Source organism: Elephantulus edwardii, unplaced genomic scaffold, assembly GCF_000299155.1.
Source record: "Elephantulus edwardii isolate Elephantulus edwardi_28Jun2011 unplaced genomic scaffold, EleEdw1.0 scaffold00131, whole genome shotgun sequence".
NCBI lineage: Eukaryota > Metazoa > Chordata > Mammalia > Macroscelidea > Macroscelididae > Elephantulus > Elephantulus edwardii.
This window is the reverse complement of record NW_006399881.1, coordinates 3,087,824-3,113,948: the sequence shown is the minus strand read 5'-3', so window position 1 is coordinate 3,113,948 and position 26,125 is coordinate 3,087,824. Positions and strand designations below refer to the sequence as shown.

The 26,125-nt window shown below is 37.6% G+C and overlaps 1 protein-coding gene and 1 pseudogene across 3 annotated transcripts in view; both read right to left on the bottom strand.

Moving 5' to 3' along the window:
• WDR44 (WD repeat domain 44) overlaps positions 1 to 26,125 on the bottom strand; it is a 130,649-nt gene that overhangs the window by 36,760 nt on the left and 67,764 nt on the right. For all 3 annotated transcript variants that reach the window (XM_006893764.1, XM_006893765.1, XM_006893766.1), the window contains 8 exons: positions 24,418 to 24,548; positions 23,509 to 23,604; positions 21,875 to 22,011; positions 16,844 to 16,927; positions 12,764 to 12,870; positions 10,071 to 10,222; positions 7,518 to 7,656; positions 5,811 to 5,875 (listed from right to left, as the gene is read on the bottom strand). In XM_006893764.1, coding sequence (XP_006893826.1) covers positions 5,811 to 5,875; positions 7,518 to 7,656; positions 10,071 to 10,222; positions 12,764 to 12,870; positions 16,844 to 16,927; positions 21,875 to 22,011; positions 23,509 to 23,604; positions 24,418 to 24,548 — 911 coding nt within the window. The remainder of the gene's footprint in view (positions 1 to 5,810; positions 5,876 to 7,517; positions 7,657 to 10,070; positions 10,223 to 12,763; positions 12,871 to 16,843; positions 16,928 to 21,874; positions 22,012 to 23,508; positions 23,605 to 24,417; positions 24,549 to 26,125) is intronic.
• On the bottom strand, positions 19,002 to 19,663 carry LOC102849384 (annotated as a pseudogene).

Genomic DNA, 26,125 nt, shown 5'->3' with positions numbered 1-26,125 from the left:
TCATTATCAGTCAGTCAGTAAGTCCTTGATATTTTATAGTTTTCAAATTTACTTAATATTTACAGTTTCTATCTCTGCCGCTATTAAAGTCTAAGTACCTATTTCCCTCTTAAGTAGCTCTGGAGGCGCAGTGGTTAAGGAATTATGTTGCCAACTCAAAGGTATGCAGTTTGAATCCACCAGCTGCTCCAAAGGAGAAAGATGGGCAATCTTCTCCCATGTAATATACAGCCACTGAAAACCCACTGGAGAGTCAGTTATGAGTTGGTTCCAACTTGACAGTAATAAGGGAGTTATTTCCTTTTTGGCTTCAGAGCTTCTCAAGTCAGTGCTTTGTCTCTAGCCTGAGACAGTAGTACTAGAACACTGTTGGAAACCAAAATTCTGAACATGTTAATTAGGTCTCTGACTAAAACTCTTAAAAGCCTCCCCAAAGTGTGCAAGATAAAAGTTTAAATGTCTCGTTTTGATACTGGAAACCATCTGAAATCCTGTTTCTCCTTTTTGATGACTTGTGCATATACTCATTGTGTCCCTTTAATGTTTTTAGCTTTCATGCATTTGCATTTCTCTCCAACAGGGAAATCCTAGCTCAAACATCACCTCTTTATTATTATTTGTTTCCCCCATTCACAATGCTTCATACAGTAATTCCCATACATTATGTCTTATAATGTATGTTCTACGCCTGCTATTACCATCTTTTCAGATTCCCACTGGCTCTTTCCTAATTACTTCACACCCTCCCTCCACCTACCAAACTCTGTGACCCCATGATTTCCCTCCCTCCCTCCACATGCTTAGTCTTCCTGCCCCCTGCCCTTCCCTCTTTGGATATCCATACACATTTTACGGATTATCCTTCAGTTTTTACAGTAATGGTCTTTTGCAGTATTTGTCCTTATGCACTTCAGTTAGTTCACTCAGCATAATGCTCCCTAGCCTCTCCCATATTATGTAGTATTTTCCCAAACCGTTGCTCCTGAGTGCTGCATCACCTCTTAAAAGGAAACTATTCTTGACTTCCCAGTTTATAAAGCTAACTCCTATGTATGTGTAGTATCTTCTATAGGATATTACTACGTGATAATATAATTGTGGATCTACCTATTTCACCAGTCAGCAAAGTCCCCAAGGCCAGAGATTATGTCTGTTACTTTTACAGAGCCCAGCAGTGTCTGGGCAGATACAATATACACTTAAAAAGCATTTGTTAAGGGAGTTCATTTTGGAACTGTCAAACCGATGTGTGCTTAGAGAACATATTTTGAGATCTTAAATAGTTATGTGAAAAGGGCAGGTTGTCAAACTGTATGCATATTAACCAAAAATACTCAAAGAGCTAGATGAACTAGATGATTGAGTCCAACTAGAAATCTAAAAAATGAAGAACTCACTCTGCAATTCTCAAGCTGAAAGAACTAAAAACCAAATTTAAGCCTTGTGTCACAACACTGAAAGATAATATGGGCAATATATTGAATGACCCAGAAAACATCAAATGGAGGGGAATACAGAGTCACTTTACCACAAAGAATTGATTGACACTGAAAAGTTTCAGGAAGTACCATAAGAACAGGAGACAACGGTAATGAAAGAGGAAGTAGAAGTTGCATTGAAGGCACTGACAAAAGATAAGGCCCCAGGAATAGATGGGACACCAATTCAGTTGTTTCAAATGAACTGATGCAGCCTTGGATGCGCTCACCAGTCTATGCCAGGAAATTTGGAGGACAACTGTCTGGCCAGCGGATTGGAAAAGGTCCATATTTGTTTCCATTCCCAAGAAAGGTGATCCAACTGAATGTGAAAATTATTGAACAATAGAGGAGGACCTGAAGCACTTGCTGTAGAAGTTCAAGGACTGCAGCTTAAATATGGACTGCATCGCAACATCAAGAAAACAAAGATTCTCACCACTGGGGCGATTGGCAGTATCATGACAGACGGTGAAGAGACTGAGATTGTCAACAGCTTTAGTTTGCTTGGCTCCACAATCAACACTCTTGGTACCAGCAGCCAGGTAACTAAAAGACGAATTGCATTGGGAAAGTCTGCTGTTAGAGACTGCTCCAAAGTACTGAAAAGCAATGATTTCAGTCTGGAGACAAAGGTGCGCCTGATCCAGGCCATAGTCTTTGCTAGCTGGACAAACTAGGGACAACAGAAGGAGAATTGATGCCTTTGAGCTGTTGTGCTGGAGAAGAGTACGGAATATACCATGGACTGCTAGGAGAAGAAACAGGCTCATCCTGGAGAGAGTGAAACCAGACAGCTCCTTAGAGGTAAGGATTCTGAAACTTAGTCTGACATACTTTGGACATGTTGCAAGGAGGGAAAAGTCCTTGGAGAGGGAAATCATGCTTGGGAGGGTGAAGGGACAGCATAAGAGAGGAAGACCCTGGCTGAGATGGATTGATTCAGTGACTGGAGTAATGGAAGTAGGTGTGTCAGAGACAGTAAGATTGGCAAGGGATAGTGCAGGGTTTAGGGATGTTGTACATAGGATCACTTTGAGTTGCAGGCAACTCAATGGCACATAACAACAACTACTACAACAACATCATCCTTGATATCACATGCAAGCAAAAATACTGCTTATGAGCATTAAAAAATGATTGGAACGGTATGTAGATAGGGAACTTCCAGAAGTTCAAGCAGGATTTAGAAGAGGTTGTGGCACCATGGATATCATTGCTGATGTCAGATGAATCTTGGCTGATAAAAGGAATACCAGAAAAGTGTCTATTTGTGCTTTATTGACTATGCAAATGTGTTTGACTGTCTGGATCATGACAAATTGTGGTTGACAATGAGAAGAATCCCAGAGCACTTGATTGTGCTGATGAGGAACTTATACCTGGATCAGGAGGTTGTTGTGTGAATGGAACAGGGGAACACTGCATGGTTTGGAGCAGGGTTGTATTCTCTCTCCATACCTATTCAATCTGTATGTTGAGCAAACTATCTGAGAATCTGGACTCTATGAGGAAGAGTGTGGCATCAAGATTGGAAGGAAGGGGAGCTCTGGTGGCCTAGTGGCAAGAAGCTGCACTGCAATCCCAGAGGAACACGGTTCGAATCCACCAGATGCTCTGCCGGAGAAGGAGGCGCAATATCCTCCTGTACCAGTCAGATCTGATTTGACGGTACACGCACACAAAATAATAAAAAATAAAAAAAATTAAAAAAAAAAGATTGGAAGGAGACTCATCAATAACCTGATTTATGAAGATGACACAACTTCACTTGCTGAAAGTGAGGAGGGCATGAAGCACCTGTTGCAAGAAGATCAAGGAATGCAGTCTTCAGTAAGGATTGAATCTCAATGTCAGGAAAACTAATATTCTTTCCACTGGACCAATAATCAGTGTCATGATGGATGGAGAGGAGAATGAAACTGTCAACAGCTTCATCTTGCTTGGATCCACAATTAACACCCTTGGTATGAGCAGTCAGTAAATAAGGAGCTGTACTGCAATGGGAAAATCTGCAATTAGGGAACTTGCCAAATTACTAAGGAGTAGTGATGTCAGTTTGAGGACGAAGGTGCATCTGATTCAGGCCATGACTTTCCAATTGATGTCTTAAGAGCTGTGGTCCTGAAGAAGAGCACTGAACATCCCATGGACGACCAAGAGAATGAACATATACGTCTTGGAGAGGGTGCAGCTAGAGTCCTCTTTGGAGAAAAGAATGATGAGGCTTTGCCTCACATACTTTGGACATGTTGTTAGGAGAAGCTATCCCTTGGAGGAGGACATGATATTGGGAAGGGCAAAGGATTGGCAAAAGAGAGGAAGAATCTCAACCAGGTGGACTGACACAATGACTGCTGCAAATGGGCTCTTGGGTATCATGAAGTGTGAGGATGACACAGGATAGAACAGGGTTCAGATCTTTTGTTCATGGGGTCATTATGAGTCGTGCTTGACTCAATAGCACCTAACAACAACAACAACAACAACAACAACAAGTGAGTAGGGAGTTATGCTGCAGGGAATCTGCAGCTGCTTAATTTGAGAAAGATGGGCAATCTCCTCCCAGGTAGTTTACAGTCTTTGAAAACTTACTCAAGTGTCAGCTGTGAGTCAATTCCGACATAATAGCAATGAACTCTGAGAAAAAAACACACACCCTTATGCACATCAAAAGACTAACAAAAGAGTTAAAAGAGAAGTTATAGAATGGGATAAAATATTTGGCAACGATGTATCTGAAAAATTTACCTATCTCTAAAATATAGAAAGCGTTAAAATTTATAGAAAATTCCAATAACTCAGTAACAAAAAGACAACTCAATTAAAAATGGGCAAAATATATAAAGACACTTCACCAAAGGAGGCATCCAAATGGCAAACAAACAGATAAAGAAATTATTAAAATCATAAGGTGTTAGGCAGATACAAATCAAAACAAGAGTAAGATACCATCTCACCCCAGTAATAACATAGCAAAGTTCAATTAGATAGAAAACCACAAATGCTGGTGAGAGTGGAAAGATAGGAATGCTCATGCACTGTCACTGGGAACATAAAACGGTATTGTCACTATGGAAAGCAGTTTGAACCTTTCTCTCTCTTTTTTTTTTTTTTTTAAGCCTTTCTTAAAGAGTTGGGAACATATCTTTTTGTTTCAAAAAAAAAAAAAAGAGTTGGGAACAGAAAATACCATTTGATCCAGCAACCTCACCACCAGGTAGGAATCCTAAAAAATGAAGAGCTATGACACTGTAGCATAAAAAGCTATAATAGTGGACCAATAAGTAATATTGTGATAGGTTTTTGTGGGGAAAACACAACATTTCTAAGAAAAGAGAGGAAGAGGGAGGGGGTAAAGGAGAGTGAGAGAGAGAGTGTGAGCACACACACAATTTGTCACTTTACTAAGCCAACTGATTTTCAATCATTACTGATAGTCAATCATTCATACAGATTTTTATAGCATTAATTACAATAGTCACATCATAAACTCACTCTTCTCACTTCTCTCTGGGATTCTCCATCCCATCCCGATTTCTTCCTGCCTTCTGAGGTTTTATCCATGAATAAATGTTGCCTTTGATTGTTCTAACAAGTGAGCATCTTCTTGGTGTTACACAAGCCCATCTATTCTTTGGATGAAAGTTGACCCACTGGGGTCACTTTAGCTCTGGATTCAATGGGTGACCAAAGGCCATAGTCTTAGGGCCTCTATCTGTCTCTAGTAGACCTGCAAGCCTGGCCATTTTTGTTATTTTAAGCTTTGTGCCACATTTTCCTCCCTCTTTGTCCAGGATTTCCTTTGATTCCTTTCAGAGCAGCTAGGCACCATCTATATCTTCTGGTCAACTTAGGGTAACATTCTGTTTTGTGTCTCAAGATTTTTTATATTTAACCTTACAGGTTCTTTAAGATAAAGTAAAAATTATTAAGGTATTTAAAATACCTGAAAATGTGATAAAGTATTAAACCAAGAAGACTGAGAACATGAATATATTTGAATATTATTCTCCTGCCTTAATTATTTCACAAGCAGGTATTGATTGTTATCCTTCTTAAAATATCTAAGATAGATTAGAATCAAGAGATTATTGTTGTATTTAAGCTTATATATTAGTATTTTATTAGGTTAAATATTTTCCACAGTCATTTTTAACTAGTACATTTTTCACTTGTCAATTAGAACAGAAGAAACTCTTGGTCCAAACTCCAAACCTTCTTAATTAGCACATTTATGCAACTGTAATTTCTTATAAACAAAAAAGTACTTTATGATAAACAAATCACATCATAGTATTTCCCAATAGTAACTATAAACAATAAACATACCCCTGTATCTGTATCAGATTTCGATGAATTTAGACTTTCTTGAGATGGTGATGGGGACACACGCCCTAAAAACAACACAGCAATTAGAAAAGTGCATGTAAATGCTCTCACACATACATGCACCAAACCACGATAAAAAACATTCCGAAATAATTACACAGTAATAATTAATAGGTAGAGAATGTAGTACTTTGGAAAATTACATTTTTCAATCAAGTGAAGCATAATTCTTCAAGCATTAAAATACTCATGCTTATCTTTTCTATGGTGAAATTCTCGTTTTCATAGAGAATAAATTTTTATTCATTCCAGCAAGTAGCAGGAAGGATAAGGATAGGCTGAGTATCAAGGACTACTGGAAATAGTAATTTTATTTCAGGTAGGGAAAAACAAGAAGTGACAAATGGATAGAATGAAAAAAATTCACTTACAGTAGGCAAAGTTTAACTTCTGTCAATTCACTGTCTTCAATTATATATTTAGGCATAAAGTAAGCAATGTCTACAAAAGCTACTAAAGTTCATAGGAGTTAGCTTACCAGTTTGGTGACTCCCTCTAGTCTTCCCTGCTCCTCAACTGATGGTTCTACTATGCTACTCTCCATTGTTAATGGATCTTCTTTTACTTCACTACCCTTCTCTTACTCTTTGCAGCCTTGATTGAGGGGTGGGGCAGCATGGTGATTGTGGTGGTGGTTGTTATGTGCAATCCTCATCATCTCTGAGATACTTGAGCCCATTGCTGCAGTCACTGTGGCAATCCATCTTATTCAGGGCCTTCCTCTCTTTGGATGACCCTCCACCTTTCCAAGGAATAGCCTCTCCTAACAACATGCCCAAAGTATAAGAGGCAAAGCTCCACCAACCTTGCCTCTAAAGAGCATTCTGGTTAGTGGTAGAGAAAATTTACTGTACAAATAATTTGAGGAAAATAATACCATAAACTTAAGATCTCTACTTCCATTGTTATTGTCATTGAGTACCATCGAGTTGGAACCAACTCATAGTTGATTTTCCAGTGGGTTTTCAGAGACAGTAAACTGCACAGGAGGAGAATGTCCATGTTTCTGCTGTGGAGTATCTGGTGGATTCAAATCGTGCTCCTTTGGATTGGCAGTGCAACTTCTCACCACTAAACCACCAGATCTCCCTTATTTCCATTAATGCTTAGTTATATAAAAACATAAATCTTTTCATATACTTGTAATTAGCGTACACACAATAATCTCAGATTTCCCTTTTCTATTTAACATTTTACAAATACACTTTTATATACTGACAATTCACATTTGCTTTCCACCTATGTTTCCTTCATCAATCTTATTAGATGTGTATATGTGTGTGCGTGTCTGTATATATTTTATATATATACATATACTGTATATACAGACACACACACACACACATACGTATTTATTATTCTTTTTCATATTATTCAGATCTTTCATTCTAGGATAGAACTAAAAGTTGCCCGGGAAGAAGAGATAATAATACTCTTAACAGTTGATGAATATAATGATGTACTATGCCCAGAAGGGCTAAAGTCAAAAGCTTTGTGGTAGCTTTCACTGGGTTTAAAAATCTTTTCTTCTCTTGATATCTGTCTCAGGTTTGTTGCTGCAATTGACTGCCAGATATGAAAGGAACCATTATAAATACAACATAAATATTCTAGATTTTTCAAGGCTTATTTATAAATGAAAAGTACCTTCAGTATTGTATTTCATTCGCATATTGTTGAAATAGTCAAAAGCATTTTTTAAGGCCCATATTCTCACTACATTGTCCTGTCCAGCTGAGGCAAGCAAGCGGCCACAGTGAGAAAATTTCATGGTCCAAACAGCTCCCTATGAGAACAAAGGAAGTTTTGAGTTTATTACTTAAAAAGTGGAGACATAAAAAAAAGCTGAGACATTACTTTTAAGCCAAAGTAAAAAATTATGCCAAATTACACCTTTGAAGATAATGCTCACGTTAGTAACAAAACTTAAGGATGAAATCCCAGCGGTGCTATGATAGCATAAGAAGGGGCTGACAGAAAAAAAGCAAGGCTGAGAACGTTTCAGTTTGCTAGAATCTAACAACATCAAGACTCAAAACCCTGTTCACATACTAATGGTAATGAGAATTCATTCTAAAGGGCTTCATGGGGTTTTCAATGGCTGACTTCTTTCTCAGTAGATTGCCAGACCTTTCTTCTGAGGCACCTGTGGGTACACTTACACCTAAATCCTTTCAGTTTGCGTCATCCTTTCAATTAATGCGCTATGTTGCTAACAGAAAGGCTGAATTTTGACCCAACCAAGCATGCTTTGAGATTTTGAAAATAGCACAGTATACAGCAAGGTTCCAATCTTCTGTTCACAGGGTCACTGAGACGTAGTCGACTCATTAGCATATAACAGAGAAAAGGCTAGTAATCTGTTTCTTAAAAAAAAAAATCAGTAACTGAAAATTCCATGAAGTGCAGTTCTACTCCGATACACATGGGGGCATCATGAATTGGAGCTGAATCAATAGTAATTGGCTTGCTAGTAAATTGTCAGAAATCTTGTGAAAGCACAAATTGTAGTTTGGTGCTTCAGTTTCCTAAATGAGATCAATAGGCGGGTGGGGGAAGAAAGGAGCTGAGAAAAGAATAATGTTCACCTTAGCAGCAACTTTTGAGTTATTTAAAAATGTTAGAATGGTATATATGCTCAGTCTGTTTTCCCTTTAGTTATACAGTGTATAGCTAGAATTTCTAGATAGTAAAAACACTGGGAAAATGTGTGTTTGTGTGGATGACGGAAGAACATGACAGAACTGGAACTTTATCACAACAAAAATACTATTACACCTATGTATGCATCTCCAAACAATTATTCAAGCTGAAGAGAAGAGCTCATTTACTGGAACAGTATTCATTTCCAAAAAACTGAAGCTAAGAAATATGTCATTTGGAGCTCAAATGGGATTTTACATAAAATGGGAAATAAAAGACAGTCATTACTACAATCAACTGAATCATTTTATGTGCAGATTATACACATAAGCATTTTTTATTATTAAATTTTATTAGTTTTAATGAACATTTACAGGGATTTTGGGTTTTCATTCCTTCATTGCTGCACCATTCTCTCTACCCTCCTCCCCAGTTTGTTCTTCTTCCCCGCCATCCGAATGTCTGTTTTAATTTACACATAAGAATTTAAATTGTACTTTGGCTGCCATCTAATATGCTTATGGTTTTTTCATTTCTAAAGGCTATAAAAAAAAATCAGTGCTGGTGAGTTGGAATGAACTCATAGCTAATCCTCCAGTGAATTTTCAGAGGCTGTAAATTACTTTAGCGGAGTGGCTGGAGGATTTAAACCAGCAGAGGAGTGGCCTTTCAGTTGGCAGTGCAGCTTTTTAGGGATTATGTCACCAGAGTTCTCTTTTAAAGACTACAGCACATATAAAATGTGGTTTGGATGGTGGCTTTTAAAAATTCCATGTAAAAACCCTTGTATTCTTGAGTACATGTAATATTTCCTTTGTGCCCATTCAGTTTAATAATCAGGAACTGATTTTAAATATGAATAAACACAAATATAGAAAAACTGAAAGAAATGAAAGGATTTCATTTTCTTCAGTAAGGGGAGAAAAATAGATGAACATTTACTTAGTAACTATGGTAGATCTGAGAGATGACAAAGAGGTTCCAATTCTCTGATCCAGGAAACACAACATCATTTTTCCAGTTTTGGACTTAATTGCTACCATCTCTTTGTTCCAAATATTTTCAGAGGAAACGACAATATAACTTCTGCACTCTGATTTACTTTAGTACATTTTAAGCACTTCTAACCTCCCTACTCCTTGTTTCAGTTAAATACCTAACCTTAAAAAAAAAAATACCAAGTTTCTGAAAAATTTTTGTAAATTACTTAAAATACACTGGGAATATTTTACATTATATATTATATGTAAATGTTTAAATATTTCAGACTTAAATACTGTCCCAAGTATAGACAACTTCAAATTCACTGTTTTAAAGACTGATAACTTTGCATAAGTTTCTTGATAATTCAGATCTAGAGTTTTATTTAATTAATTCACTTCTTGAATAATGATTAAAAGGCAGGCATCTACATTACCTATTCATGAAATTACATTAGCTTTTCTTGAGTGATGCTGGCAAAATTATATACATAAGAAGAGATCGGTTTTATACAGAAGCAAAAATATTTCTCTGAATAAAAACTGTTTCAATTCTGAGATGTAAAATATAGCTTACCATATGTTCACCACTAAGATCTTGCACCACTTTGATCTGATCAAAATCATAAGGTCCTTTAAAACCATGGGCTGCTTTGAATTTAACTGGCCGCGTGTATGGCATTCCTTCATCATCACTTGATGAAGGATCATCTTGATCAGTATGAAACACTGAATAGAAAAGCATTAACAGAAGTCATTACTATTTTTTTTTTAAAAAACCAAACCCTCAAAACCAAACCCAATGTAATCAAGTTGATTCTGACTCATTGCAGCAGAACTGCTCTACAGGACTTCTAAAGCTGTACATCTTTATGGAAGCAGACTGCTACATTGTTCTGCTGTGGAGCAACTGGTGGTTTTGAACTATGATCCTTCAGTAGGCAGTTAAGTGCTTAAACCACTGTGGCATCATGGCTCCTTCATATAGCTAGTATCTTATTTTCAGACCCACTGTTTATTAAGGAAATTAATTACAATTTGTCTGTTAATAAATAGTATGTTGTTGAAGATTAAGGAGTTTAGTGTCAGACTGCCTGGGTTTAAATTTAATTGTGTCATGTATTATCTATATATCCACAGGCATGCAGCTTTAGTGGCCTAGTGATAAGAAGATGCACTGCAATCCCAAAGGCATGTGGTTCGAATCCACCAGCTGTTCCGCAGAAGAAGGATGCACAATTATCTCCCATGTGATTTACTGCCTCTGAGAATCCACTACAGGGTCAGCTATAAGACAGTTCTGACTTGATGGCACACAACAACAACAACAATGACAAAAACAAAAATATTCCCATTACCACAGGCAAATTACTCAAGCTTTCTGTGCCTTAGTTTTTTCATTTGTAACACAGAAACAAAAACATGGGAGTTTTTTTATGAAGATTAAATAAGTGTAGATGAAAGTGCTGAGAACAGTATTTATACAGAACAAATACTGTGAGTACTATTTAAGTGTTTTTAAATAAATAAATGAACACAATAACGATAAAGATATAGGAAGTCGAGCTCTGTGCAAATTTAGACATTTTACCTAATTATGAAAATGTTCCCAGAAAAAATAAACAGGTCTTCACAATATGGATGAATCTGAAGGACGGTATGTTGAATTAAATAAAACAATCATAAACAGACAAATATTGTATGGTTCTTCTAGTAAAAAAGTCAAGAACAGACATATACACAGAAAGCAAAGTTATTGGATGGTTGCCAGGGATGGCAAGGAAAGAAGAGGAGAATCACTGTCTAGGTGGCAAACAATAATTGTTACTTTTAGTGATGGAAAGGACAATCTTAAATATGTATGAAATCAGCACAACATGACCAAGGTAAATAGAGACTCCATGAAGCGCGCGCGCGCACACACACACACACACACACACACACACACACAAAGGGACAATTTATTAAACACTATAACATACATAGTTTGCAACAACAGTAAAAACCAAACAAACCATTTGTGTGTTTCCATAGATAGATATGGATGCTCATATGTAAAGGCAAAGGCAAGTAAATGCCCTTGCTCAAATAGGAATATTTACAAACATATATGTACACGAGTTTATCTGTGCTGCATATCTGTAACATGTATAACAAACCACACAGGGGACACAGTTACGGAGCTTTCTAGACATATCCAATCAACTCAAAGGTTTGGTTTACTGGGATAAAAGGCTAGAGACCATAGTCTTGGGGGGGGACAACTTAGTCACCTGGCATCACAGTTAACAAAAATAAAGTTCTACATTCTAGTTTTATGAAAGTACTTGGGGCGTTAAAAGCTTGTGAATGACCATCTAAGATACAACTGTCAGTCCCTATACTTATAGTGCACAAAAGACAACGAAAAAAATCAAAGGCTCAAAGAAGAAACTAATCCATAGGACTAAACAGTCCCCCAAACTCACAGACTATTATGAGATCAGGACAACTAGATGGCATCTGGCTACCTCTATCAACAGAGGGACACAAAACCCCAAATAGAAAGGGATAAAAATTTAGAAAGGAAGGCAAATTCTTGAAAAAAGGTCAGAATTACTGAACTAGAAGAATATCTGAGATTATAATACTAAGAAAATATTTTAACTTGGATTTGAAGCTATTTCTGTAGGTCACCTTTCAGCCAAATAATATATTGACTTATAAAGCAAACAAGAGCACTCATTTAGTGATGTGCTTCCTTAAACAATTAATTACATGAGACCAAACAGTGATCATTTACCCCAAAACAAGGGCAAAATGGCAAGGAGGGGAAGGTAAGTTAGATCAATGGTAACAGGTAGAACAGAATATAAAGAATTAGAGTGCACAGTGGGAAATTTTAACCAGTAACATAGAACAATCTATACATATTGTATACATATTAAGGGGACACATAATTCATTGTGTGAACTTTTTACTTCCTACACAATAAAAAATTAAGGAACAAGTCTTAAAAAGCTAACTTAAAATTGACTGCTAAACATTCAATTCATTAAGACTGTCATATATACCAAGTTGGTAAAAATTCACGTTGAGGATATATAAATTCATTTTTCCAAATGCTCATAAAATTTAGTGGTAGAAGGAATAATTTATGATTTCTTGAAATACTAAGATATTAGTTATAAAGACATTCTTTTCGAGTGAATGCTTTGTATAAATTACTGGTTAAATATAGATCATTACAAATTCATTAAATATTCAGTGAAAATGTTGTGTGTCACTCACCTTCATCTCTAACACTTTTAACTTTATTCACAGCACGTTCACCATATTCTTCAGCAAGGTGCTTTGCTCTTTTTACTGATTTTCCAAGGAACTTCTTTAGTTGAGTCCTAACAGAAACCAAAACCAAAACCCTCCTAAAACATTTGTTATTAAAGCAACAATTCATACCTAAGCCAATTAGCTATAATTAATAAAAAACCAATTTCTTTACATGGGGACTATGATTCATAGTGACCCTGTGTACAAAACCTGGGCCATATGCCCAATCTCAGCCATGCCTGAGTGCACTAGTGCAGCCACTGTGTCAATACATCTCCTTGATGTTCTTTCTTTCCTTTGTTGATTTTCTATTCCAAGTATCATGACCCTTTTCAAGGACTAGTTCCTCTTGACAACATGCTCAAAGTATAGGAGACAAAGCTACATATATAGTAGGTATTTAAGTTCTCAAATCCCTGTATTATGAAATAAATATATTCAAGTCAATATGGCTGTAAAGAAAATAAGGGGCTTCTCTTCGATTTACATATCACATTCTCTAAAATATCGATTTTCAATTGAGAAGAATAATTTTGAACCATGGGAAGGGTGACTCAGAAGGAAGGTTGAAGTTCACATACCTGGGTATCACCTCCAGACAAATTTAGAGGGACTGGGCGATATAAATCTGGAATGAAAGTCACTTTGAGGAAAACAGCTTTAGAGAATTGTTCTTAAAAGCATATTTTACTAATTTTTTAAAAAGGTATTATAAAATAGAATGCTTTGGTAGCTCACAAACATCCCTAGTTCCCTCTTTTTAAATCATATTAGATATTTAGATATAATAAAATTTGGCTGTTTTACCAGTAGGTATTGCCAACTACAATGTAACCCAAGTACACATCTCAAGCTTCAAGAAATATTTTTATTCTTGTACAAATATCTAAGCTTCAAATGGTCTTCAGAAGAGAAGAAAGTGAGACTTGATCTCATACTTTGGCATGCTATCAAGAATTCAATCTCTTCTGATACCAAAAAGGACATCATGCTTTGAAGAGTAGAGGGTCAGGAAAAGAGAGGAAGACCCTCGAGGAGATGGATTGACACTGACTGCAACAATAGGTTCAAGCATAGCAACAACAGTAAAGATGATGGGAAATGTTACATCAAGTTGTTGCTATGAGTTGGAGCCAACTGGGTAACACCAATGTTTTAAATATTAAGACTGTGTCAAACAAAACACAAGATATGATATTTAAAAAAATAACAAATTAGGGACATTTATTTAAAACCATTCATAAAGATATGAGATTAAAGATAGTATCTGAAAACACTGTTAAAAAGCTTTCTACAACACTATCTAGAATAGATAAAAAGTAGAAGAAATAAGTGAATATTTCAGCAACATATGAATGACTATACCTACCTGATGGTATACAACGGAAAAAATCATAAAATCAGTGATGTAAACCTTAGTTCTTTAACTCTTTCAGTATCTTTTTCACCCCATCTCAGAGCCTTTGCATATATGGCTATGTCTGCCAGGAATAATCCTCCTCTGGCTAACTGCTATTCATCTTTGGGGTCTCAGATCAAACAGCGCTCAAGAAACAGTTTGCCTTCTCTCTTCAGACTAGGTTTTGCTAGTACAGTATATATATGCAGCGTACCACACTTTTCTTCTATGACAATTACTACAAATGTAATTAAATTTATCTGTGTAATTATAGGCTTAGTATCTGTCTCTCCCAATTAAACATAGGTTCTATGAGGGCAAAGACTATGGTTGTTTTGCTATCTATTTTCCAGCCCTTAATTCCTATGTCTGGCTTATAGAAAGACATCAATATATTTATTACAGGTACTGGTATTAAGTAAATCAATTACATATTGTTGTTGTTTTATGCCATCGAGTCACCTGTGACTCATAGTGACCCTAGGTACAACAGTCCTAAACCCTGCTCTATCCCTTGCCAATCTGTCTCCGACGCACCTACCCCCATTACCCCAGTCACTAAATCAATCCATCTCATCGAGGGTCTTCATCTCCTGTGCTGTCCCTTCACCCTCCCAAGCATGCCATCCCTCTCCAAGGACTGATCCTGCCTTGCAACATGTCTAAAGTATGTCAGATGAAGCTTCAGAATCCTTGCCTCCAAAAAGCAGCCTGGATCCACCCTCTCCAGGACGAACTTGTTTGTTCTCCTAGCAGTCCATGCTGTATTCCATACTCTTCTTTAGCACCACAGCTCCTGTCATCCCTAGTCACTGTCCAGCTCTCTGATTCATAGCAAGTAACTGCATATTATGTTTTTTAAAAAATAAGCAGACAGAACTTTGATAAATGTTGAGTTATAGAAAAGCTTCAGGCCTTTTGTTCATAGGGTCACTATGAGTCGTGCTCAACTTGATGGCAATCAACAACGCTAACAGAAGATTTTAACTAATTAATTGCTGTGGATTTGGAACCAACTCAGAGCTGACCTTCTACTGGGTTTCTGAGGCTGAAAATATGGAGGAAATTGCTCATCTTTCTCCTGCAGAGAATGGTGGGATTTGAACTACAGAGAGGTACAGCCATTGGGTCAGTAGCTCAACTCCCTATGAACTTTACCACAGGTATAGTATAATTCCATTTCTGTAAGGAAAAAATATTCTATGGGAACAGACGAAACCATTAATATGGACTATATCTGGGAGGGAGTTTAAGGGACACTTTAACTTTGTTTTACATATTTCTGTACTGTTGTTGATGTTTGCCACTGAGTCAAAACTCACCCACACATGATCCTACAGTGGACTTTCAGAAGCAGTCAATTGCACAGGAAGAAACTGCCCATTCTTCTCCCGTGAAGCATCTGGTGGATTTGCAAGCACCTCTGGGATTGTAGCATAGCTTCTTACCACTATATGTACTAAATTATAATTCTGGTTTTCAAAAGATACAATATTTGTTCACTTCCTACTCTCAGCCTTCAAAGCAAAAAGAAAGGGTCCAGAGACGTCAAAACCCAGGGCTATCCTCCTCTGGCCATCAGCTACTTTGGTAGTTCAATGGAGAAAAGACTGGCAAGCACTGCTCTACAGAAGAGTTGTTCCATACATGACTTCTGTTATTATTCTTCTGATTCCTCCCAATCAGAGTATTATCTAATAATGGCTACATGTAGTAACAAGTTGGTGCTTCTAAATGCCATGCTTCCTATGCAACTGAAAGTTAGACAATAAGTAAGGATGACCGAAAAAGAATGGATGCCTTTGAATAGTACTGTAAAAGAAGAGTACTGAATATTCCATGGACTGTGAAAAGAACAAACAAGTCTGTCTTGGAGGAAATGGAACCAGGGTGCTCCTTGGAGGCAAAGATGGTAAATCTTTGTCTCATATACTTTGGGCATGTTGTCAGGAGGGACAAGTCCTTGGAAAAGGCATCTTTAGAAAGAAAAGGTTAAGGGTCAGTGAAAGAGAGGAAGATCTTCAACGAAATGTAGTGGCATAGTGACTGTAAAATACTGGGCTCAAGCATATCAGAGATCATGAAGATGGCACAGGATAGGGCAAGGTTCAGATCTGTTGTTCACAGGGTTTTCTATGAGTTATAGTTGACTTGAAGGCATATAACAACAACAGCAATAGCAACAAGATTCTGAGAACTATTACTGCTGAACAGCCAAGTCCCAGATATTTGAGGTAATATCATACACGTGCATTTGAGTAAATTTTTTTCTAAAAATTTTCACTGCCTTCACTCACATACCTCAGAAAAGAACAGCAGACAAAACTGATTTAAGTACAGACTGTGCTTCAGGCCTTAGATTGAATGTTGTCAGGGACTTCTTAAGAGTACTGAAAAGCAACGATGTCAGTCTAGAGACTAAGGTGCGCCTAATCCAGGCCACAATCATAGCAATTACTTGCTATGCATCTGACAGCTGGACAATGACTAAAGATGACAGAAGAAGAGTCGATGCCTTTGAGTTGTGGTGGAGCAGGAAGTCCCACAAACTGGATAGCAAATGGATTTATCATAATATGGTAATAATATCTGCTCAGACACTTTATATAAAATTTGAAGAAAAAGAATGTAGTAAAACTTACGTTTTTTGTTTTAACCTTCCACCATCAGTATCTGTTGACTGTGATTGTAATTTCTCTTCATCATCTGACTGTGCTGCGTCATTACTGTGAGGAGGAAAAAAAAGTCATTCCAAAAGAAACTACTGCTCTCATGCATCTTGAACTCTCTATTTATGCTCACCATATATCAGAATGGGGGGGAAAGGCATTTGTTAATGCTTTATGTGATTTTTTAAAGTAAATAATGACCCTGATAATGTAAAGGTTACAGAGATTAAGCAAGATGCAATGACAAAAATGTAAGGGAATGTAATCTAAGAAATTATGAACTCTTATTATAAATGAAGCTTTTTTTTTTGGTTGGGAAAAACATAATGAACAGAACTAAACTTTCAGGTATCTTTCTTTTGTATTATTTAATGTGGTTTTCCTAGCCATTATCTTTGACTTTCACCATGTGGTTGAGCAGGATTATACAAATGTAGGGTGTTAGTGGCTGGATAACTTGCTTAAAAAAAAACCAAATAAAGGTAAATAGTACTTTTTTGGGTAGAAACAGTCAAACAAGCTGGGTATACTAATAACAAGGGATTCATTGGATTTACCATCCTGCCAGGCTTAAATGGAGCGAGCTCAGAGGCAGAGAACTAGAATTTCACTAACATTAAGAAAACAGTGGCCAAGTCCGTTTGTGCCAGAGATTCCTGGACTAGATGGAGACCAGGACCAGCAGTGGTGGAGAACCAGACTTGTGAGACCAAGCTTAACTAGAACTGGTGCTCCATGGAGCCAGACCTGATGAGCTTCATCCAGGCTCACAAGCAGAGTTGAGGGAAGGGGAGAAGCATTATAAATGGCAAGACTAAATGAGTTTTCTAACACTGGCCCAGAATCAAAAGAGGCAGGGCCCAGTGAATCTGAAGGTTGGGGATCTGTGAGTTTGCCTGAGAAACTGTTCTGAATAAAAAGTGGTATTCTGACTGTTTCTAATCTGAATTGTAACCCATAAATTCCTCTAATAAGTCCTGTGAGTACGATGTGGCCACTATAGATAAATTATCATATCCAGTAGTAGCAAAGCAGTACGAGTGCTGGGAGGGATGGTTAACGTTAGAATTGATAGAAGAAGGTTCTCGTGTCTGGGGACATGTCTAACCTCACAGGAATCAGTTTTGTGCTGTGGATGGGAATTCAGTCTTTCTTTTGGAGCTAGTGGAGGTCAGATGCTGCCGTCTCAATGCCAACCACACGCACAATTAAGTGCTCTGTGATTCCCAGTCTTCTCAATGTCAGTTACAACTTATCATGATGCACACAGTCAAATGCCTTGCATAGTCAATAAATCACAAATAGATATTCTTCTGGTATTTTTTTTTAAGTGTTGTCTCCCTAATTCAGTTTCCCAGTGGCAAATTTCCCTGGTGGTTGACTAGGAGTGGCTCTGTTCCTGGTTTCCAGTGGTGAGCTTCTCATTCAGGTGTCCTTTGAAGGACAGGGAGTACGGAGCTCCTTTAGCCCGGCTATGGTGCGCCCACTTCTCTGTCCTGTCCTGTAGCTTGATGGGAGTGGGAAGTTTCCTCCAGGGGTAGGAAAAGTTCCAGGAGTGCTGTCTGGGACATTTTGCTCAAGGAATAGGCCCAGAGATGAGGCAAGGTCCCAAGAGTGTGGCCTCCAAATCTCAGTCCATGTTAGTGGTTGACTCACCTACTTGTCTCCTCTCCTGTGGTTGGTTAAGAGTGAACTGTTCTTGTCTCGGCAGATAAAGACACAGGGAAGTGGCAAAGTCCTAACAGTTCAGCCCCCAAGTCTCATACTCTAAGATTTAATATACTGATATTGGAGGCATTCTCAACTTATTGCTGCTGAGTTGAAAGCGATTCATAATCCACCTTACAGTAGATTTTTACAAGACTGAAAATTATAATGGAAGACATTGCCAATCTTTCTCCTATAAAGCCAGTAGTAAATGAAAACTAGCAGGTAGGCATGGCCATTTTTTGGCAATGCAACTCCCTATGGATCACACCACCAGAGCTCAACCTGGATCCAGCCATATCTGAAGCCACTTCATCTGGATTACAGTCAATTCTACTATAAGGCAATATATTCTTTCCTAAAAACTACTGCCTTATGCAAAATTGTGTATTAAAAAAACACAGACTCTATGAGAGAAATAGGGTTAGGGGACAAGAGTTAAAAACTTGACAATTCCTAGGATCTTAGTTGATTTTTTTTTGTGTTTATGATCTTCATTAATAACAATCAAATCTGTAAAATCTCTTGAGATACACTGAGGAATAATTTTTTTCAGAGCCAGTCCTCTTCTGTAATAAACATGTGAATTTGGTATAACTGTGCAAAGCTGTTCACAGAGTTTTACTGTTCTCCCATGAGGTCTGTCTGATGTTGTGATGAGAACCTTGGGAGAAGTTTGTCTGTTGAAATAAGAAGCAAATTCATCTGTAGCTTCATCATAAGCAACCTCTTCATCATTAGGATCTACTATGGTTTCATCATATACTCGTTGGTTGTCAATAGTTTTGGGCACAGGTTTGGGTGAAGCCTCATCACCAAGAGCCTCTCTTTGTTTCTTGAGTTTTTTCTTAGCTGCCAACTTTTCCTTCTGCTGTTGCTGCTTCTACCACGTGAACATTGTCACCTTTGCTTGTTCTTAATCTCCAAAATACGGAAGACAGGGGGAAAGGCAGCCGCTTTCGGTGGGTGGACCCTGCCTTCCACGGTCCCATCTCCAGACTCTGTAGTTTCCTCTGGTCCTTTGGAAACAGCTTTTCGTTTCAGGTCTTTCTTCCCATCACTACCCTTACCGCTGCCTTTAGCCATCGTGTTTCCAGGATCTTAGTTTTTAATTATCTCATGATGCTATTTTATGCAGATGACACACCTTGCTTGCTGAAACTGAGGAGGACATGAAGTGCTTGCTGCAGAACACCAATGACTGTAGTCCTCAATATGGATTGAAGCTCAACATCAAGAAAACAAAAATCATCATCACTGGGCCAATAGGCAGCACCATGAGAGATGGAGAAGAGATTGAGGTTGTTAACAATTATAACTTGCTTGGCTCCACAGTCAACATTCTTGGCACCAGCAATCAGGAAATCAAAAGACAAATTGCACTGGGAAAGTGTGCTGAAAAGGACCTCTCTAGAGTATTGAAATGTAACAATTTCAGTCGAGAGACTAAGGTGTGCCAAGATCCAGGCCAAGGTCTTCACAATTACTTGCTATGCATCAGAAAGCAGGATGATGACTAAGGATGATAGAAGAAGAATCCATGCTTTTGAGCTGTAGTGCTGGAGAAGAGTTGTGAACATGGACTGCCAAGAAAACAAATAAACCTGTCTTTGAGAGGGTGAATCTAAGTTTCTCCTTGGAGGCTAGAATTCTGAAGCTCCATCTCACATACTTTGGGCACATGGCAAGGAGGGACATTACTCTTGGAAAGGTGGAGAGATAACACAGGAGAGGAAGATCCTGGATGAGATGGATTGATACAGTAATTGGGATACTGGGGGTTAGTGTTGGAGTCAGTGAGAATGGTTCAGGATAGGGCAGGCTTCAGAGTTGTTGTACATAGGTTGCTAGAATCAAAGGTACAACAACAACAACAAAAACAATGCTATAACAGAGATAACATAAGTAAGTGCATGCATTTAAAAAACAAATTTATTCACTTACAGATTTAAAGGCTTAAAGTCCAAATTCAACGTGTATGCTGTATGAGAAGATCCTCTTTCTTTGTTGGCTATGGAGAAAAATCCCTGGAGACCTCCATCTGTTTTGTCTTTCTCCAATGTCAAGGAGCTTTTTTCAACAGAAGTCAGTTCCAAAACTAAGCACTCTATTCCTGGATTTTTTTTTTCTTTGTCCAACCACGATTGAATGGATTGAGAAATTCTAGTATATTTACATGATGGAATACTACACAGCATGCAGGAGCAATGATTTTGTAAATTACTACCTAACTACATTCAGTTGGATGACCCTTCTTGGGGATAGGAACAGATATGGACCTCTTCCAATCCATTGGCCAGATAGCCATCCTCCAAATTTCCTGGCATAGACTGGTGAGTGCATCCAAGGCTGCATCTGATAACTGAAACAAGTCAATTGGTATCCCATCGATTCCTGGGTCCTTATTTTTTGCCAATGCCTTCAATGCAGCTTCCACTTCCTCTTTCATTACCATTGGCTCCTGTTCATACGGTACTTCCTGAAAATTTTCAGTGTCAATCAGTTCTTTCTGGTACAGACTCTGTGTATTCCATCTTCTTTTGATGTTTCCTGGGTAACTCAAGACATTGCCCATAGCATGGACAAACAGGATCTTGTGGACAGGTCTTGGTATTTAAAATTTGGTCTAGTAGCTAAGTGTTTGTGATTTCCTTGAAAATGGCATTGAGCTGTTTGGACATTTCTAAATTGTGTTAGCACTCAAGTGTAAGCTGATTAACTGTATCTGATCTTATTTACAATCAACTTGGGTAGGAAGCCTCTGTTTAGGCAAGAAGGATCTACTGATCGTGTTTAGAAAGAACATTGTTGTAAGTGATGCAGCACCTAGTCTGTCAGTTTGCTATACTGCGATTACTTGGAGTTGCTGTGATACTGAAATCTTTGCACCTCTTGTGTCAAATTCCAAAAGGGTTTCCCATCGTGGATGGGTTTTGGTGGAGCTCCCTGGTTAAGAAAGACTAGGAAGCAGGATAGACCATCTACTTCCTAAATAAAAGGCTTTTGAAAACTCTATGAACACTAAACAAAGAGGATAGTTATGGTAGTGTAGTGGTAGAGCCCAGATTGGAAGTTAGTTCTAGCATAATACAAATCAATTTAAATTAGAGAAAGGAAATACTAGGAAGTTAATGAAGATTTATACTGTTTTCCCCAAGTAATTGTGTAATCCTGCAGACAAATATGTACATTAATTGAAAACAAATAAGAAAGTTTAAATTAAGAGAATGTTATTAGACATTAAGAGGGAAATCTTCACCATCTGAACTATAAATGATAAATAATATTAGGCCATACCTTACATATTCCTTAGTCCTCCTCATGATGTGTAGAGTGAGAGGATTGATACCTGTTGGCAGTTTCTCTTCAGCAAGACTCAAAGGTATTTCTTCTCCAGTATCCAGGTTCTTAATCATTACACTGGCTAAAATTTCCTAAGATAACAAATAACAATGAGATGACCTATAATGTAACTATCTGTTTGAGATTACAATAATAAAAAGTAGAAACTAAGAGCTTTTAGTTGTTGTTAGATGATACCAAGTTGGTTCTGACTCATAGTAAGCTCTATGTATAATGCCCCATCCTGAGTAGTCCTCATAATCCCTGTTGTGTTTAATCCCAGTGTTGTAGCTGCTGTTATCTTAGTAATGTTTAATACTTTTTAAAATTCTTACTGAGATATAAGGAGCCCTGATGGCATACTTTGTAGCGTGTTATGCTGCTAATCCCAAGATTGAGCCTCTATGCAGTCTGAATGCATCAGCTACTTGGCAAGAGAAAAATGGGCCATCTCCTCCCATGAAATTTACAGTCTCACAAACTTCTGGAGGGCCAGCTATGAGTCAATTCTGACTGGATGGCAGTGAACGAGTAGTACTGAGATATAGTTTACATACCACACAATTTACTTAGTTAAAAAGAGTACAAAGAAGTTATATTTCTGAATAAGTTTAGAATATTTTCATTAATCCCAAGAAAACACCCATCAATGAACAGTCCCTCCTTTAGGGCCTGGAAGGTGCTAATCTACTTCCCATGTGCACAGATTCACTTATTGTAACATTTCATATAAATGGATCATACAATGAATGATAATTTGTGATTGGCTTCTTTTACCCAGAATAATGTTCTCAAAATTCATTCATGCTATATCATTTATTGCTGAAAATTATTTCACTATATGGCCACATCACATTTTATGTATCTATTCAGTAGCTGACAGTTATTTTGGTTGTTTTTATCCTTGAGCTATTAAAGAAAAAGTTGTTATATTCGTCTACAGTGTTTTATATGAAAATATGTGCTTATTTCTCTTGGATACACTTCAGAATGGAAATGATAGGTCAAATAGTAGCTCTATGTTTACTATCTTAGGAAGCTGTCATATGGTTTTCTAAAAAAAAGAAAATATAGGTTTCTTTGTGTTTTTAAATTTGCAATGCTTTCATCTTGGATTCATAATCAACACCCTTGGTGTCAGCTGTCAAGGGCTCATGAGACATACAGTAATTTGGCGAGGTCCCTGAAGCAGACTTACTCATAGATTTTTAAAGTATGCTGTTTCAAAGAAGCAAAAATGAAAATTTTGCATCAAAGTTGTTTTGAAGTTTATAAAAAAATATATTACTATATTTTGTACCTTATCTAATACATACAAAAACATGCTCTATCAACAATATCAAATTCCTCATATGTATAATTCCTATAAAACTGCCAGAGGTGCAACCTTTGAGTCAGCAGCACAACTCCCTACAGAATACAACATCAGAACATAATTATGTGAAAAGATAAATTTCATTCAAAGTTGCAAGATGAAGGATATTAAAGTACATAAAGTACAAGAATCTAGACTATCTTCAATTTTCATTTGACTTGTACATTTTATTTCAAGTTCTTAAGAACCAACACACAAAAAAATCTAACTATACCTCATCAGTGAGCTCTCTCCCAGAGTTAGATCGAGGCCTCTGAGGACCCATCACTTCACCTGCGATGGTCTGCCCATCAGGTCCTTTTCCATTTTCCTGAAATCATAATTTTATAAACACAAAGTGGACTGAGTCAATTTCTAGAATTAGTTATTACTGCACATAGTTCTAAAGAACATCATCATGGAAGATAGGGAAAATGTAAATCGAACACTCAGTTTCATTCCTTTATGTGGTGGAAATCAGAGATCAAATCTATTGTTGCTCATGAAATAATTTCTTTTACATAGTTTTGAACACATCAATGGTATGTTTGGCCCTGGCTAAAAAGTAGTTCTCAGCTAGTGGAATAATGACAATACTAAAATATCTATTAATGAGGGCTGCAGGCTGGTATCTCTAAGGTAGGGTTTGGGTGTGGCAAGGTTTAAAAATGTAACGACTATTCTTAGTATAGAGACTAGTGGCATCATTAAAGTTGATGTCACCCAGTCCAGTAACTCATGGTGTTAGCTCTGAGCATGGACTTCCTCCTATAAAGGAATCTTAGTAATGTTTAATATCAATTTAAATGATAAATTTAAATCCTAGAATATGTAATATAGTCATAAACTGCTTAAATGTAGTATTTCTCAGATTACAAAAATATCAACAAAATTATTTTGTAAAATCTTTCTATAATAGACATTATTAGTTACAATATTATTAACAACTTAAGGCTTTTATTTCCCTTTATCTCCTTTTCTATTAATTACTACTTCATTCTACAAATAAGTCACAAGGAGCGAGGAGGCTAGCCTTGGGAGACAAGGAAATATTTGTATTGAAAGAGAAATGTTCAGTAATTAAGAAACCAGTTTGTTGCAGAAAGCTGTGAAAGTTATAAAAACATAACATCAATTCACCAACCTGAGCAGTAACTATTTTTTCACCACTGGTGGCACTTGCCAAATCAAGAGAAGGTTGAGAATCCTTGGATGTGGTCTCTGAAACTATGCTTGCAGTAAGGAGAGTATCAGACACAGTGCTGTCTTTGGCAACTGTAATGATAAAAATAATAGCAATAAATAATTTTTATATAGGACCTTATACATACATACTTTATACAATCAACACTCTTGGCACCAGCAGTCAGAAAATCAAAAGACAAATTACATTAAGTAAATCTGCTGTCAGGGACCTCTCCAGAGTCCAGAAGAGCAACAGTATCAGTCTAGAGACTAATGCCTGATCCAGGCCATGGTCTTTGCAATTACTTGCTATGCTTCAGAGAGCTGAACAATGACTAAGGATGACAGAAGAAGAACTGATGCCTTTGAGCTGTGGTACTGGAGAAGAGTCTTGAACATACCATGGACCACCAAGAAAACAAATAGGTCTGTCTTGGAGAGGTGAAACCAAATTTCTCCTTGGAGGCTAGGATTTTGAAGCTCCATCTCACATACTTTGGGCATATGGCCAGGAGGGACTAATTCTTGGAGAAGGCTATCATGTTCAGAAGGGTGGAGGGACAGTACAGGAGAGGAAGACCCTGGATGAGATGGATTGATACTTTATAAAGTGCTGTAACCTTGGTTTGACTCTTATAGCAATCTTGTGAGCTATATGGTTTTGTTGTTGATTGCCTTCGAGCCGAGCATGACTCATAGAGACCCTATGAATAAAAGGCTTGAAGTCCCTCTACAACTACTGACATTTATCAAAGTTCGTAAGAGTTTCTGGAGGCATGTTATTTAGGAAGTGGATGTCACTCCTGCTTATTATCCTTTTTTTTTTTTAAGGTTTAGTTTGAATGTGCTATTTCATTTTTTTTTAATGTGCTATTTCTTAATTCACCAAGTAAATGTAGAATTTTAACCACTCCCAGTCCCCTCCCCTGAATAGCTGGAAGTCATTTTTGGAACAAATGAAAATTGTTTTAGGAGCATAAGTACACTTCTCGCTAAAAAAACACCCCTAGCTTTCCTCTCCCGCAGTCCGAGCCACCAGAGCCTGAAGCCAATTAGACAGATCTATGAAGGCTGCACTGATGTCTTCCCATTCTGCATGGAGTTGCTGACACCTACCGCATGGAGTCTTCTTTGTACAAAAATGGGGGACATTTTCACAATCTGGTTTACTCCCTGAAACCACCCACACCTCCCCCAAATAATCCAAGAGCTACCACTGCCCCTAGTCCACAGAAACCCTCCTTGGACCCACCGATGGTATTATTACTCTTGATTTATATACTGTTGTTGTTATGTGGTGTCGAGTTGGAACCAACTCATAGCTGGTCCTCCAGTGGTTTTTCAGAGGTTGCAAATTGCATGGGAGGAGACTGCTCATCTTTCTCCCATGGAGTAGCTGGTGGATTTGAATTGCGTGCCTGTGGGTTGATAGCACAACCTCAATTGCTTTATAGATGGAGAATCCCCAAACCAAAATTGTCACTGAGTCTGAGTTGATTCTGACTCACAGAGACCCTACAGGACAGAGTAGAACTGCCCTATATAGGGTTTCCAAAGCTAAGCATCTTTACAGAATTAGGCTACTACATCTTTCTCCCCCAGAGTGGTTGATGAATTTGAACTGCCATCCTTTTGGTTATCAGCAAAGTGCTTCAACTATGATGCCA